Source organism: Heterocephalus glaber, unplaced genomic scaffold (genome assembly GCF_053883595.1).
Source record: "Heterocephalus glaber isolate CG9 unplaced genomic scaffold, H.glaber_assembly_v1.0 deba00001733, whole genome shotgun sequence".
NCBI classification, from domain to species: Eukaryota; Metazoa; Chordata; class Mammalia; order Rodentia; family Bathyergidae; genus Heterocephalus; species Heterocephalus glaber.
In genome coordinates, this window is record NW_028258444.1 from 7,528,129 (window position 1) to 7,544,612 (window position 16,484).

Below are 16,484 nucleotides of genomic sequence, written 5' to 3' on the forward strand. Positions count from 1 at the left end.
ATTGTTTTTGGCTGCACACAAGTCATTCTCCAAAATAGGTCACATGCTAGCTCATAGGATATGTCTAAGTAAATGTGAAAGAGGGCCGGGGATTTAGCTCAGTGGTTCCAGTGCCTGCCTCGCAAGCGCAAGGTCCCAAGTTCGATCCTCAGTACCAAAAAAAAAACAAACAAAAAGAATTGAAGTTACCCCCTGTATATTATCAGAAGATAGTGCAATAAAATTAGAGATCAATAACATAAGGAACCACAAAACTCCCACAAACACATGGAAATTGAACACACCCTGTTGAACAACCAATGGGTCACATAGGAAATTAAAGAAGAAATTAGACAGTTTCTACAAGTAAATGCTAATGCCAGTACAACATACAGGAATCTATGGGACACAATGAAAGCAGTTCTATGCGGGAAATTCATAGCAGTGAATGCCCGTATTAGGAAAACAGAGAGAACTCAGATAAATGTCCTAATGCAGAACCTCAAGCTCCTAGAAAAAGAAGAGCAAAACAAACCCAAAGCTCATGCAAGAGAGGAAATTACAAGGATCAGAGCAGAAATCAACGCAATGGAGACTAAGAGAATGATACAGAAAATTAAAGAATTAAACAGTTGGTTTTTTAAAAGAAGAAATAAAATTGATAAACCATTAGCCAACCTTATCAAAAAAGAGGGGGGAAAAAAGGCTCAAATCTATGCAATCAAGAACAAAAAAGGTAAAGTTACAACAGACCCAGAAGAAATCCAGAGGATCATCAATACCTACTTCAAGGACCTGTACTCTAATAAAATGGAAAACACAGAAGAAATGGACAGATTCCTGGATACATATGAATTGACAAAGTTAAATGAAGAAGATATAGAAATTCTAAACACCCCAATTACAATGAGTGAAATTGAAAATATAATAAAAAATTTACCAACAAAGAAAAGCCCAGGTCTGAATTCTACAAGACATTTGAAGAAAAACTATCATCATTACTCTTTAAACTCATCAAGGAAATTGAAAGGGAAGCAATATTTCCAAATTCATTCCTGGAAGCAAGTGCTACTTTGATTTCAAAGCCAGGGAAAGACCCCACCCAAAAAGATAACTACAGGTCAATCTCCCTAATGAACATAGATGCAAAAAATCCTCAACAGGATACTGGCAAACAGAATACAGAGGGTCATCAAGAAGATCATACACACTGACCAAGTTGGATTTATCCCAGGTATGCAAGGATGGTTCGACATTCATAAATCAATAAATATAATGAACTATAGCAACAGAGTCAAGGACAAAAAAAATATGATCATCTCAATAGATGCAAAAAAGGCATTCGACAAAATCCAGCACCCATTCATGAAAAAAACCCAACAGAAAATTGGAATAGAAGGTCTTTATCTCAACCTGATTAAGGCTATCTATAAAAAACCAACTGCCAACATCAAACTAAATGGTCAGAAACTGAAAACTTTCACGCTAAAATCAGGAACAAGACAAGGATGCCCACAATCACCACTCCTGTTCAATATACTTCTGGAAAAATTAGCCACAGCAATTAGAAAAGAGAAAGACATAAAAGGAATAAAGATAGGAAAAGAAGAAGTTAAACTGTCGTTATTTGCTGATGATATGATACTTTACAAAGAAGACCCAAAAAACTCAGTCAAAAGTCTTTTAGATTTAATTGACAGATTCTGTAGAGTAGCTGGATATAAGGTCAACACTCAAAAAACAATAGCCTTCTTGTGCACAAATAACAGACTCACTGAGGGAGAAATTAGGGAAACAATTACTTTTACAATAGCATCCAAAAAAGTGAAATATCTAGGACTCAATCTAACAAAGGAAGCAAAAGACCTCTATACTGAAAACTACAGCACTCTGAAAAAGGAGATCGACGAGGATATAAGAAAATTCAAAGGCATCCCTTGTTCCTGGGTAGGAAAAACCAATATAGTGAAAATGGCCATCCTTCCAAAACTACTCCATAGATTTAATGCAATGCTGTTTGAAATTCCAACGATATACTTCACAGAACTAGAGAAAATAATCCAAAAATTCGTTTGGAACCAGAAGAGACCTAGAACAGCAAAAGCAATTGTAGGCAACAGAGACATGGCTGGGTGTACCACAATCCCCAACTTGAAACTATACTTCAAAGCTACTGTGATAAAACAGCATGGTACTGGCAAAGAAACAGACCTGAGGATCAGTGGAATAGATTACAAGATGCTGAAACAACTTCAGACATACTCATCTTTGACAAAAGAGCCAACCACCCTCATTGGAGGAAAGATAGCCTATTTAATAAATGGTGTTGGAAAAAATGGATTTCAACCTGCCAGAGATTAAAACTAGACCCATATCTATCACCATGCACTACACTAAGATTGAAGCGGATTAAATATGAAAATATTAAGACAGAAACACTTACTGGAAGATAAGTTAGGTAGAATTCTTGAAGACATTGGCATAGGAAAAGACTTTATGAACAAAACCACAGTATCATGGGAACTAGCACAAAGAATCAACAACTGTGATCACATCTTATTAAAAAGGTTCTGCACTTCAAGAGAAACTGCCAACAGAGCTAAGAGACAACCTACAATGTGGCAAAAAAAATTTAGCACCTTTACCTTAGACAAAGGACTCCTAGCTAGAATATATATAAAGAACTCAAAAAAATCAGACCCCCTAAATTCTAAAACACAATTCAAAAATGGACATATGAAATGAACAGACATTTCTTAGCCAAAGAATTAAAAGAAGCAAATAAATATATGAAAAAATGTTCAACATCACTGGTTATTCAAGAAATGCAGATGAAAACAACACTGAGATTCCACCTCACCCCAGAAAGAATGGTTGCTATCAAGAAATCAACCAATAACAAATGCTGGCAGGGGTGTGGGAAGAAAGGAACCCTTCTCCATTGTTGGTGGGAATGCAGACTGTTGCAACCACTGTGGAAGTCAGTATGGAGCTACCTCAGAGAACTAGGGCTAGAGGTCCCATTTGACCCAGCTATTCCCCTGCTGGGGATCTCCGAACAGAATTAAAAGAATCATACCACAGCGATATATCCGCACCTATTTATAGCGGCACAGTTTGTAATAGCTAAAGCTTGGAAACAGCCCAAGTGCCCATCAGCTGGAAACTGGATAAAGAAGATGTGGGGGTTTTTTATACAGTGGAGCACTGCTCACCCATAAAGAATGAGAGACTAGAGTCATTTATAGCTAAGTGGATGCATATTGAGGCCATACTCATAAGTGAAATAAATAGGACACACATATGTAAATACCAAATAGTTTCTCTCCTGTGAGAAACTGAAAGTGTAAATAAGAATCAAAATGATTAAAACCAATAATTGATAATTTGAAATAGGAAGAAAATGTCTAAATGGGTAGGAGTGGTGGGAGGGGGAAGGAAAAGGAAAGGAAGGAAAGGAAAAATTATGAGAAAAGAAAAAGAAATGGAAACAAAGTCTATGTAAATAGGGAAGGGTGGAGGGGGTGAAGGGCGCACAGGTAATGGGGAAAAAATTAAGAACCAAGAAACATCATGTACAGGTACAAGCACCCAATGATAAATGTAAATGTATTGTTTACCTAAAATGTACCAATAAAAGAATTTAAGGAAAAAAAGAAGAATGCAGTATTTGCCACCAGTTTGTTTTGCAAGACGAATAAATCCTAGCCATCTATAAAACAAAGGAATTATAGATAATAAGACTCTATTGAATACTTTAAAGTTTGCTAAGAGGGTAGACCTTAGGTCAAGTGTTCTTATCATTGTAACAAAAATGATACATAAAGAAGGTGGGAGAAACTTAACTTTTGCAGGCAATAAGTATGTTTTTGGCATAGATTGTTCTAATGGTTTCATGGGTACTAATCTCCAGACTCAACAAATTTATACATTAAGGAACACAGCTTTCTGTATGTCAGTCGTCCCTCAATAAACTGTTGTTAAAAACAGGCTATGAGTATTTTACAGAAACTGAAGCCCCAAGTGTATAACCTCGCTCAGTTACATAATGACAGAGGGAAGACTGAAATTTATGCACCTCAATTCCAAACTCTGTGCTCACTGTCTAAAAAGTTAACAAGAACAACTAGCTTTAAAGAAAAAATAAATGTTGACTTGTAAGGTGCTGGGTAAGAAATAAAATAATTTCATTCAGAGTTTGAATGGCCAAAATATACATTTAAGGCATAGATATAACTATCAATATTGGTTGGAAAATATTTGTGCAGTCTACTATATTAGCATAATAATTAAATTCCAATTCAAAGTTTATAGGAATTATTAATGATGCTGATTATCATGAAAGCTGTAGCTAAGAACTGAAATATAAGAAACATGATTTTAGACCAATATTCTAAGCAGCAATCTATTGTTTGAAATATGAGAAATATATTTTTATTCATTGAAAGATAATCCAGATGTTCTTAAAGCTTTTTTATTAGAAAAGGGGATAAAAGTAACTTAGATTGTAAGTAATAAACTCTGCTTCATTTGTATTGTTCATCTTTGTAGAAGAATTTCCACATTCTTCAAAACAAGATCATAGAATTGAAAGTCAAAGACACTCAAGAAGTAGCCTGTTCCTACCCATACACAATCTATGCCCTTGGTATCTTGGCACTATATAGAACCAATCATGGTATTCATGTATCTATACACAGACTCAATGCAGCTCAGTATGTTCAAATAAAAGAATGTTAATATCACTATAACCTTGAACTTTCTCTTTCTATTCTAATGCTAAGCACTATATACAAACTCAAGACAGGAGAGGTATAAAAGACTAATAGAAATCTATGTGCCATTTTAACTAAAACTGAAAAATGGAATCATAGGTAATATTTTAAAACTGCATTTAAAAATTGTTTTGTGAAGCATTTTTGTTTTTTATATATAGAGAATTCATCAAAATACATTATATTAACAGATTTAATGTTTGGTAGTTGATAAGACCTGGAAAGAGTTTTAGATACTCTAGCTGCTATCCACAGACTGTTGTGGGTGTCTATTTTCCCCTTTGAAAACAGGAAGTAAAACTTAGAATCTATCAGGCAGTTTGATAAAACAAAGTACAAACTTATAGCAAGACCAAAATTCAGTTTCAGTCTGATGCCTTTAATAATATTACGTACACTGTGGGTAGGTACTGGGTATTTTACACGTGGGAAAATAGACGGAGGTAGCCAGGACCAGCCCAAGAAGACAAAGACAACAGAAGATGAAGAATAGGAAGATCTCTATTTGCATATAATTTAACTAATTAGATTTTTAAATTCTCATTAAATTATCTTCACAAGCCTGTTATTGTGGTTTCCTATGATTATCTCACTTTTTCTTCCTCCCTCTCCTCTTAGAACCCCTCAAATAATCAATTGAAATACTCAGTTTCTATCATTTGTTAGTAATATATAGTTTTCTTATATAAGCTTTCAGAAATATATAAATAAATCCACTATATTGATCTAAATTTTAAGAAAAGAAAAAATATATAACTATATAAAATGTGTGCCCAATGTCAAAGTATTAAGCTTTTAGTATTATTCGGAAGCTTCTGTTCCTAAAATCATTAACAAGAAATTGAAAATAAAAAGCCCTAGAGGTATAATCTAGGACAAACTATTTTTTCTCCAGAAATCACAATTCTCAGAGATGTGTTGGACAAGAAGTAGATAATATTAACTTTAGATTGGGCAACTCATCATCGCTTTCAGTATGGACAGCCACAGCGATCACTTCATTTCTCGTCAACAGTGACATCACTAAGCATGATTCAGTGGGTAGAAGAGCAAATCAAAGCTAAAAATACTGGTTTTGTAAAATTACAGACCATGCAGTCATACTCTTAGATCCTTTTTTAAAATGTGGGTTTCCCAAGCAAGCAAGCGATAGACTTAATATAAATTCTGAAATAATTCAATTAGAAATTTGAGAGAGGAAGAATACCCTAAAGTAAGGACTAAATTTAAATCACTAAAAATATTCCTTCAAAATTTCACATAATTCTTCAACATTTTTTCAGGAACAGAACTGATTAGATAAATGATAATTTCTTATAATCAGACCTAAAAAGCAGTGTTGATATATTTTAATACTATTTATTCTTTATTTCATGTAATACAAGTAGATATTAATAAAGAAAATATTTTTTAAAGTCTTACTTCTATGAAAAAATAAATCAAAATTTCATAACAAATTAATTAAAGAATAACATCAGCGAACACACTGTGTATCATAATCTTAAAAGAACGGTCAAAATGTTACAGTACAAGTCATAGTTTAAAAAGACTCTTGGCTGAGGATTTAGCTCAGTGGTTCTGGCTCCTGCCTCACAAGCTCAAGGTCCCGAGTTCAATCCCTAGGACCAAAAAAAAAACCAAAATACAATAGTGTAAAAAGACTCTTACAAAAAAGAAACAACTAGATAATAGCACAAAACTTTCTTTTCAATGAATTAAGAGGACCTAGCAGTATAAATAAATCAAATTAGAATATATATTGAAATATTTCTGAAACCACCATATATATAATTTGGGGAATTATTAGAACTTCTTCCTACTTTCTTTTTCTCTATCTTCATTTTCTTCATGTTTACTTTAAAATTTAATATAAACTATGTACAATAAATTTCTACTGTCTTTTACATAAGATAGGCACTGCAGACATTTACATACATCAGAAGGAAGACAGACAGTTAATGAGGGCCCAGTCCTGTGGGATATTTTCTCAGAACATGAAAGAAAGTTCAGTTGGGGAGGGCCAGGGATTTAGCTCAGTGGTGCTGTCACCTGCCTCACAAGTGCAAGGTCCTGAGTTCGATCCCCAGTACCCCAAAAAAAGGTTAAGATGGGGAAAAGGGTTCAAAGACTGCCAGATTAAGTGGATGTTAAAAAAAAGCTAAAATGCAGGCCTTTGGGTAACCAGATCCTGGGACTGCCAGTATTTGAAACACACCATTCTTTTTATCTTTTTTTTTTTAATTAATTTTATTGGTACATTTTAGGTATACAATATAATGACATTCATCATTGGAAATTTGCACCTTTACATAGTCTCTCTTGGTTCTTATTTTTCACCCTTGCCCAGCCCTCCCTTCACCCCCCCCTCCCTTCCTCCCTATTTACAAAGATTTTCTTCCTATTTTTCCACTTTCTCATATTAATCCCATTCCCTTCTATTGAAAGAGTAGCCCTTCTACTTCCTTACCCTTTGTCCCTTTTCTTCCTATTTCACATTACCTATTATGCATTTTAGTCCTTATTTACACTTTCAGTTTCTCACACCAGAGAAACTATTCAGTATTTATACATGTGTGTCCTATTTATTTCACTTAAGAGTATTGCCTCAATGTGCATCCACTTAGCTATAAATGTCTCTAATTTCTCATTTTTGATGGCTGAGTAGTACTCCATTTTATAAAAGAAACCACATTTTCTTTCTCCAGTCTCCAGTTGATGGCCATTTGGGCTGTTTCCAAGTTTTAGCTATCACAAACTACGCTGCTATGAACATGGGCACACATATATCACTGTGGTATGATTCTTTTAATTCTTTGGGGAAGATCCCCAGCAGTGGAATAGTGGGGTCAAATGGGACTTCCAGTCCTAGTTCTTTGAGGTGTCTCCATACTGATTTCCACAGTGCTTGCACCAGTCTACACTCCCACCAGCAGTGGATCAGGGTTCCTCTTTCCCCACAGCCCCGCCAGCACTTGTTATTGGTTGATTTCATGATAGCAGCCATTCTTTCTGGAGTGAGGTGGAATCTTAGCATTGTTTTCATTTGCATCTCTCGAATGACCAGTGATGTTGAACATTTTTTCATGTATTTATTTGCTATTTCTACTTCTTTGTCTGAGAAATGTCTGTTCATTTCAGATGCCCATTTTCGGATTGGGTCTTTAAATTTGGGAAGTCTGATCTTTTTAAGTTCTTTATAGATTCGAGAGAGTAGACCTTTGTCTGAGGAAGAGCAGGTGAAGATATTTTCCCACATTGTGGGTTGTCTCTTCACACTGCTGGTGGTTTCTCTTTCTGTGCAGAAGCTTTTTAATAAGAAGAGATCCCACTTGTTGATTGTGATAGTTCACGGGCAACTGAGGTTTTGTTCATAAAATCTTTTCCTACACTGATGTCTTCAAGGGTTCTACCTAACCTCTGTTCCAACTGGTTCAGAGTTTCTATTTTAATATTTAGATCTTTAATCCATTTCAATTTTAGTTTGGTGCATGGTGAGAGATATAGGTCTAGTTTTAATCTTTGGCAAGTTGAAACCCAATTTTTCCAGCACCATTTATTAAAGAGGCTATCTTTCCTCCAGCGAGGGTGTTTGGCTCCTTTATCGAAGATAAGATGGCTGAGTGTGTCTGGCGTTGTTTTTGCATCCTCTAATCTGTTCCACTGGTCCTCAGGTCTGTTTCTTTGCCAGTACCAAAACATACCATTCTTAAACACAGCCTCCATCTAGTCATCTACGTGGATTCCTGCCTGTGACTTAGGAAATATTATTCCAAAGATGTTTTTCCCATTAGGCAAAGTCTCAAACATTCATTCAGTTGTGGAGGGATGACCTCTCTTCCTTGCTTAGGATAGGAAGAAACCCACAACTTTTGTACACTGCTGACCCAATCACCCCAATTTTAGTCCTTATTTCCACTTTCGGTTTCTCACACCAGAGAAACAATGAGGCACTCAAACATGTGTGTCCAAATTATTTCACTTAAGAGTACGGTTTCAAGGTCCATCCATTTAGCTATAAATGTATGAAGCTCATCCTTCTTTATAGCAGACTAGTACTCCATTATATAAAAAAACCACCTTTTTTTTATCCCCTCCTCAGTTGATGGGCACTTGGGCTGTGTCTGAGATTTAGCTATTACAAACTGTGCAGCTATAATCATGGGTGTGCATATATCGCTGTGATTTGATGCTTTTAATTCTTTCAGAAAGATACTAAATTGCCTATATTGCTGTGATACAATGCTTTTAATTCTTTCAGAAAAATACCAAGAAGAAGAATAGCTGGTTCAAATGGAACCTCTACTTTTAATATTTTGAGGAATCTCCATGCTGATTTCCACAGTGATTGAACCAGTCTACTCTCCCACCAATAGTGGAGAAGGGTTCCTTTCTCCCCACACCCCTGCCAGCATTTGGTATTGCTTGATTTTGTGATAGCAACCATTCATTCTGGGGTGAGGTGGAATCTCAGCATTGTTTTGATTTGTATTTCACAAATGACCAGTGATGTTGGACATTTTTTTCATATATTTATTTACTGTTTATACTTCTTCATCTGAGAAATGTCTTTTCATTTCAGATGCCCATTTTTGGACTGGATCTTTAAATTTGGGGGTGTCTGATTTTTTTTTAGTTGTTTATATATTCTAGATAATAGTCCTTTATCTGATGAATAGCTGGTAAAAAAATTTTTCCCACTCTGTGGGTTGTCTCGTCACTCTGTTGTTGGCTTTTCTTGCTGTGCAAAAGCTTTTTAATGAGATGAGGTCCCAGTTGTTCTTTGTAGTATTTCCCATGCAGTCTAGGTTTTGTTCATTCCACCTATTCTCTCTTCTAGCAGAGTCAGTGTTTCCATTTTAATATTTAGAGCTTTGATCCATTTCGATTTCAGGTTAGTGCACGGTGAAAGATATGGGTCTGGTTTCAATTTTTGGCATGTGGGAAGCCAGTTTTCCTAGCACCATTTATTAAAGAGGCTTTCGTCCAAAGAAGGTGTTTGGCCTCTTTGTCAAAGATAAGGTAGCTGAGTATGTCTAGAGATGGTTCTGCATTTTCTAGTCTATTCTATTGATCCTCATGTGTGTTCTTTTGCCACTACCATTCTGTTTTTATCACAGCAGCTTTGTAGTATAATTTCAAGCCAGGGATTGTGATACCCCATGCCTTACCCTTGTTGCCCAGAATTGTATTTGCTATTCCAGGTCTCTTCTGGTTCTAAATGAATTTTAGGATACATTTTATTCTTTACAAATGTTATTCAAATAATTGCTCATTATTTTAGACTATGAAATAAAGATCTCTGGTCAAAGTGCTAAGTATCTAAGGAGGCATGTTTTGAGTTACAGTTACATAATATATAATTTTAATTATTTCTGCCAAAATTATTTGAGAATTAGTTACTGAAGTATACTTGTAGAAAGAGTATTTCAAAGAGATAGCAGAAATAAATTTTAAACAAATAAGTATTTACTTACCCTGCAGCAGTTTAATTCCTCTGCTGTAAGTATGATTGTACCACATTTCCTCCCTGGAATTCCTCTACAACAAAAATACATTTGTATGCATTAGTATTTTATATTCACATAAAATTTAAATTCATCTACTTTTATATACTCAAAAGGCATACTACTAATAAGTATGTGCCTGTCTAACAAGAAATATTCCCAGTCCAACTCTTTCCTTCACTATAGCTTCATCCTTCCCAAGGAAGATCAACCTCTAATATCACTTTCAACAGCCCAGTCCTCTCCCAAGAACAATCAATGGCCCTACGTTGTGCTGTCTAATGAGGACCACATACAGTGCAATATAACAGAACTTTCACGGTTTCCATGGTGTCCTGCAGCCTTATTGGAAATCTTGGTTTCCATTATTCCCCACTACCTTCATCAAGACAGTTATTTGTGTTTACTTCTTACTGTGTTCATTCCCATACCCTAGCATACTGCAACTTGCTAACTGTTCCTTATTTTGTATCAAATTTTACATATTTCCAGATGAAGTTCTATTTTTTCCACAAAAATCATACCTCTTTCATTATACTCTTATTGCTCAGTACCATAAGGATTAACACTTAATTATTCCTAAATTGTTAAAACTCACAAATTCTTACTCTTTCTTTTCTGAAGTACGTTAAGTTTTTGTTTTTGTTTCCCTTGGAGACAGGGTCTCACTATGTAGTTCAGGCTGCTGTTGAATACACTATGTAGCCCAGGATGGCCTAGAACTCTCAGAAATCCTCCTGTCTCATCCACCCAACTGCTGGGATTATAGGCATGTGCCACCATACCCAACTGAAGTAGCTAAGTTTTTAAGAACAAATTCATGACATAAACTTCTGCTTAATTTGCAGAGTTAAATAACTATCCATGGAAGGTGCTCAATATTTAAGCAAGAATGTAACACATAAGCAAAATTAAAATCACACTCAACTTTATATATACTAGTTTGTTTATGCTCAGATAGCTTCTAGCTAAGGCCAAGAACAAAGTCCACTAGGAACATGCAGGATGTGTGCACAGGTTCTGCTCTAGTTTGGATGAGTCTTAGAGTTTGGCTCCAGAGTGGTGATACTGGGAGGAGCTATGAGCCTTTAAAGGTGGGGCTAGTGATCACTGGAGTCCTCAAGTTATAGGGGTGTACTCTCAAGAAAACTGTGGGTCCCCAGACCTTTCCTGTCTCATTTCGTGAGATGAGTGCTTTGCTCCAATCACACACTGTTGCCACGATGTATCTTCCTTGCAAGGGGCTCGATGCTATGGGCCACCTGATCTTGTATTGTAACCTTCTGGACTGCAAGACAAAACAAACCTTTTCTTTCTATAAGGGAAATTTCTCTGATATTTTGTTATAGTAACATGAAACTAACAGAGTTCCTTACTTTACTTAAGAAAATATAGAAATAAGTCCTTAAGAATCCTCTAAAGAGCAATCCTAATACTCTGAAGGTATACTTTGTTATTCTTTGTTCTATCACAAACTATAGTGCCAATGACTCTGTATGTCTTGGGAATTGCAAATGATGGATTCACAGCCAAACAAGTGTTTTTTGTTCCCAAGAATATAATCCATCCCCAGTAATCTATTAGAGCATGTATGCAACTAATATATAATCTGTTCTCCTTCTGTTTGGAGGAAGTGAAGTCTTAATATCTTGATTGGGAGCAAAGTGAAAGAATGGAAAACTAAAATATTATTAATTGCAAAAATATCAATATGAATCATATTCAGTCTAAATCTGCTCTGTTTGCAAATATCTCTTCATAGCACCATTTAGGCTTCCGCTAACAGTCATCTATAGCCCATGCCGGAAACTGCCCCTCACAAGATCTTGCTTCCACCATCTCTTTATTTCCTTCACAAAATTATACATGTTAAGATTTTCCATTTTTTATGTCCTTATGACTAGGATCTCAAGAAAGTGAACTTTGAACATTTTTCTTAAGATATTATGTTCAGCATTTTTAGCATCCCTCCAACATCATTAACAGGTTAACTTTAAAATCCAACTGTACCTTCCTTCTATTGTGATCATGATCTTTATATACTGGACTGCACATCTAAGAGAAAACACTTTAAAATTTTATATATATATATATATATATATATATATGCAAACATCTATATATTTGCCCTGATAACTTACAAGGAAAGTAATAAAAACCAATCAGAAGCTGAAAAACTGAAGTTGAAACATCAGAAAGATAAAATGAACTGAACCTTGGAGAATTTAATATTCAGCTTCTGCTTTATGACTACTTGAGGTATTAAGATGAAAAAGAAAAAAAGGGGTGATGGCTAATTCACAAGATGAAGAATTCAATAAATAGCCAAACTACAGCATAAAACTTGGATCCTAATGACTAGATTGCCTGATTGATTATAGCATCAATTACTATATTACTCATCATAGCATAAATTATACATAGTTATTTTGGAAATGAGGAGCTACAAAATAAATCCCTGCTTTAAGACTTGTTAATGAATGAAGGAGAAAAAAGTTCTAGCAATTCAAGAAAGACTAAACTATACTTGCTGCCTTAATTAGTACTATGTGGATAGATACCAAAACTTCAAACCAGGAATGCAGTTTTATTCCAGTAATCGTAGGCACCTGGTAAATACAGATCCTGTCTTAAAGTTTTCTTTCAAATTATATCTCAAAATTTTTTCACATTAAAAGTTTAAAAGTATTTAAGAGATTCATTTAAAAATACCATAAAGTCTCCAAAACAACAAACTACAGAATCAAACAGATTTAAAATATTAGAATTTGTGCATAATACAAAAAAGTAAGTACATGCATATCTAAAATGTAGGAAAAGAATGGAAATATGAGTAAAAAAGGATTATAAAAATAATAAGGAATATTTGGGATAGAATAAAGAGCCCAAAAATAAATGCAAGTGTATAGTGAACTAATATTTTTTTTCATTCCAGGGATTGAACTCAGGACCTTGTGCTTGAGAGGCAGGTGGTGGAACCACTGAGCTAAACCCCCAACTCTTGTCAACTAAGTTTTGACAAAGGTATCAAGAGAAGATCTAGGAAAAGAAATAGTCCTTTAAAGATACAGTGCTGGGAAAACTGGAATGAAAGTGGGTCCTTATCTTAAACCATGCAAAAGAAGGGAACTGGACCCTTATCTTAGATCATGGTTAAAAAAATAATCAAATCAAAAGGATATAAGATCTAAATATAGACCAGGAACTATACAATTCTACAAGAGAACACAACAAAAAAGTTCACAGACCCTGGTATTGGAATGATTTTCTGGATATCACACCAAAAGTTCAAACCACAAAAGCAAAAATAAATAAATGAGACCACATCAAACCAAAAAATTCTGCACAGTAAAAAACATACCAACAAAATGAGATAGCCTAATGATTGGAAAAAAAATCTTTGCAAGCCAAATATCTGGTAAAGAGCTAATAGCCACGTTTTATATTTAAAAAAAACCCATGAAATTCAACAGTGGGAAAACAGTGATTTATAAAAGAGCAAGATTTTTGAAGATATCTCTCTAAAATGACATAAAATGACCAGCAAGTATTTGAAAAGCTACTCAACATCAATAATATTCAGGGAAATGCAAATCAAAACTGTAAGATACAATCTCACACTTGTTAGGATGGCAATTATAAAAAAGTCAAAAGATAACAAATGCTAGTGAGGAAGTGGACGAAAGAGAATTCTTATAATTGTTGGTGGGAATGTAAACAGACATGTACCTTAAGGACACGTACCCTTCACCACCTTGTGAAGACATCAGATCTCCTGTGTTCATTACACCATTGTTGACAGAAGCCAAGATATGACAACAACCTAAGAGTCCTTTGACAGATGAATAGTAAAAAAATGGTGGTACATAAATACAATAGAATATTATTCAGCCTTAGCAAGGAATTAAATCCACTTGTGACAACATAGATGAGCCTTAAGGACATTATGCTAAATGAAATAAGCCAGACACAAAAATACTGCATGATCTCACTAATATGGGGAATCTAAAAAGAAAAAAAATTCAAATATACAAAGATAGGGAACAAAGTAGTGACTGCCAAAGAGAGGGAGAAATGGGAAGATGTAGGTCAGAGGACATAGCATGGAAGATATATAGGACAAACAAGTCTGGAAATCTATTGTACGATATGAGGACTATAGTAAAAAATTGTACCGTATGTGAGATGGATGCTAAATGAAATGTTAGTTGTTTTATACACACACATACACACACACAACAGGAAAAGATATAAAATGGTAGACATGTGAAACTACTTCAGTATAGTAACCTTTTTTGTCTCTCTAACATCATGTTTTATACCTAAATATACACAATAAAATTTATTTTAACAACAACCAAGTGTATTTGGAGAATAAAGCAAATAGAACTTCTAGAAATAGTGTGGTTATGATTTTATTATTTTGATTGTAATTTTAAAAGAAAGAAAAAGAGAGAAATCAAACTCTCATTCAATGGATTTAACCTCAGATTAGATGTAGAAAGCTGTTTCTAAAGAAATAAATTACCTGCTCCCTAACATATCGGGTCAAGCACAGGACAACAGCTGTAGACATTTCTATTCAAAGAAAGAGAAAACAGATCACAAAATGGAGATCTGAAGCCTGGCTGAGCATTCTCTCACTTTTCTGTGGTTCACAGCTCCACTCTTGGGTCATTCTATCTCTCGGATGAATGGCAGCAAGGGACTGCAGCTGAGCAGTTTTATCAGCCTGTTTCCTGGCAGTAGAATTAAGGGGATCTGAGAGCTGACTTTCATTTTTACTCAAGCTCTCTTTCAGTCACCGCTGGGAGTATTTCTATTTGCATAAAATTTCAAGATTGTGGGTCTCCTGCCTATGTCACAGGCTGACAGGTTCCTCCACATATTATTCTTAGACCTCATCTTTATTTTTAGTTTTCTCTGAGACAACTGTGAGGATCTAGGAGTTACATATGTAATCCCTTCAAAGAGCATTCTGTGTGACTGAGTGTTCTGATTTCCAGATCTCCCTGAAGTTTTAGCAGTAGTTGCAGATTCATATACATACTCTTCTTTCTGGTGTGCATTTTCCTGATATTGAATTTCTTCATTTTGAAAACGTTTTTTGCCATTTTAAGTAAGTTAAGGGTTGGAGGGCCGAGGATTTAGCTCAGTGGTTTCGCTGCCTGCTGCGCAAGCGCAAGGACCTGAGTTCAATCCCCGGTACCAAAAAAAAAAAAAAAAAAAAAAAAAGGTGGAAGTGAGAGTGACTCCATTTCCAGTTATACCCAATAACCCACCAGTAAGTTAAGGGTTTCTTAATTCACCGCATCTTTCAAAACAATCTACATTTTTCCTAACAAGCTCTTTAAAATTCTCCCATCTTCCACCCACTCCTTCATTTAAAATCTCCTTACAAATTTTTAGATGTTTATTATAGCACTACCCACATCCAGGTACCATAATATGTGCTATTATTGCTATTATTGCTGCCATAATGAATTACCAGTGGGATAAAATGATATTCATTATTGACAACACTGCAAGTCAAAATTTCAACAGGCTCATCTAGGTACTCTGCATAGGGTTCACAAAGCTAAAAGTATTTCAACTGAGCTGGCATCATATCTAAAAGATAAGGGAGAGAATGAACTTCTAAGCTCAGTCATGTTTTGGCAGAATTCAATTCCTTGCCCGGATTCCCTTGTGACTTCCTATATCCTCAAACCAGCAAAGAGAGTCAAGTCCCTCCCATGCTCTGAAGATCTTTGAGTTTTCCACCTGCTGTGTTTCTCTGAAGTCTTCCTCTGCCTTTCTCTTCTGTTTTCAAGGGTTTGTGTGGTTAGATTTCTGAGCCTTCTGATATCATTCATACATGTCCTGCATCTTGAGCTCAACTGATCAGTAACCTTAACAACATCTCCAAACTTCATCTTCATGGACAGTAGCATTACTGTGGATGTGAACATTGTACCACAAAAGTAACCAGGACCAAAATTCTCCATTTGACACTGAACACACCTAATGATGCCAGACTTTCACTCCTACTATATATATGATGAGATATATAATTTTTTATTGTGCTATGCCTTATATAGGGAAAAACATATTAAAAAGTCCACTAATTTGATATTAGCTAAATCTGTCTATAATTCATAAAATGGATTATTACATAACAATGAGGAAAAACAAAAGAATAAGCTGAAACAAAACTACAAAAAAGTGCATTGGCTAGGTATTTGGT

General features: G+C 35.1%; 1 protein-coding gene across 8 annotated transcripts in view; it reads right to left on the reverse strand.

Annotated features, from left to right (window-relative positions):
* The window catches only part of Cpne8 (copine 8), a 236,302-nt gene that overhangs the window by 120,416 nt on the left and 99,402 nt on the right, over nucleotides 1–16,484 (reverse strand). For all 8 annotated transcript variants that reach the window (XM_087200025.1, XM_004855010.4, XM_021236528.2 and 5 more), the window contains one exon: nucleotides 10,229–10,292. In XM_087200025.1, coding sequence (XP_087056151.1) covers nucleotides 10,229–10,292 — 64 coding nt within the window. The remainder of the gene's footprint in view (nucleotides 1–10,228; nucleotides 10,293–16,484) is intronic.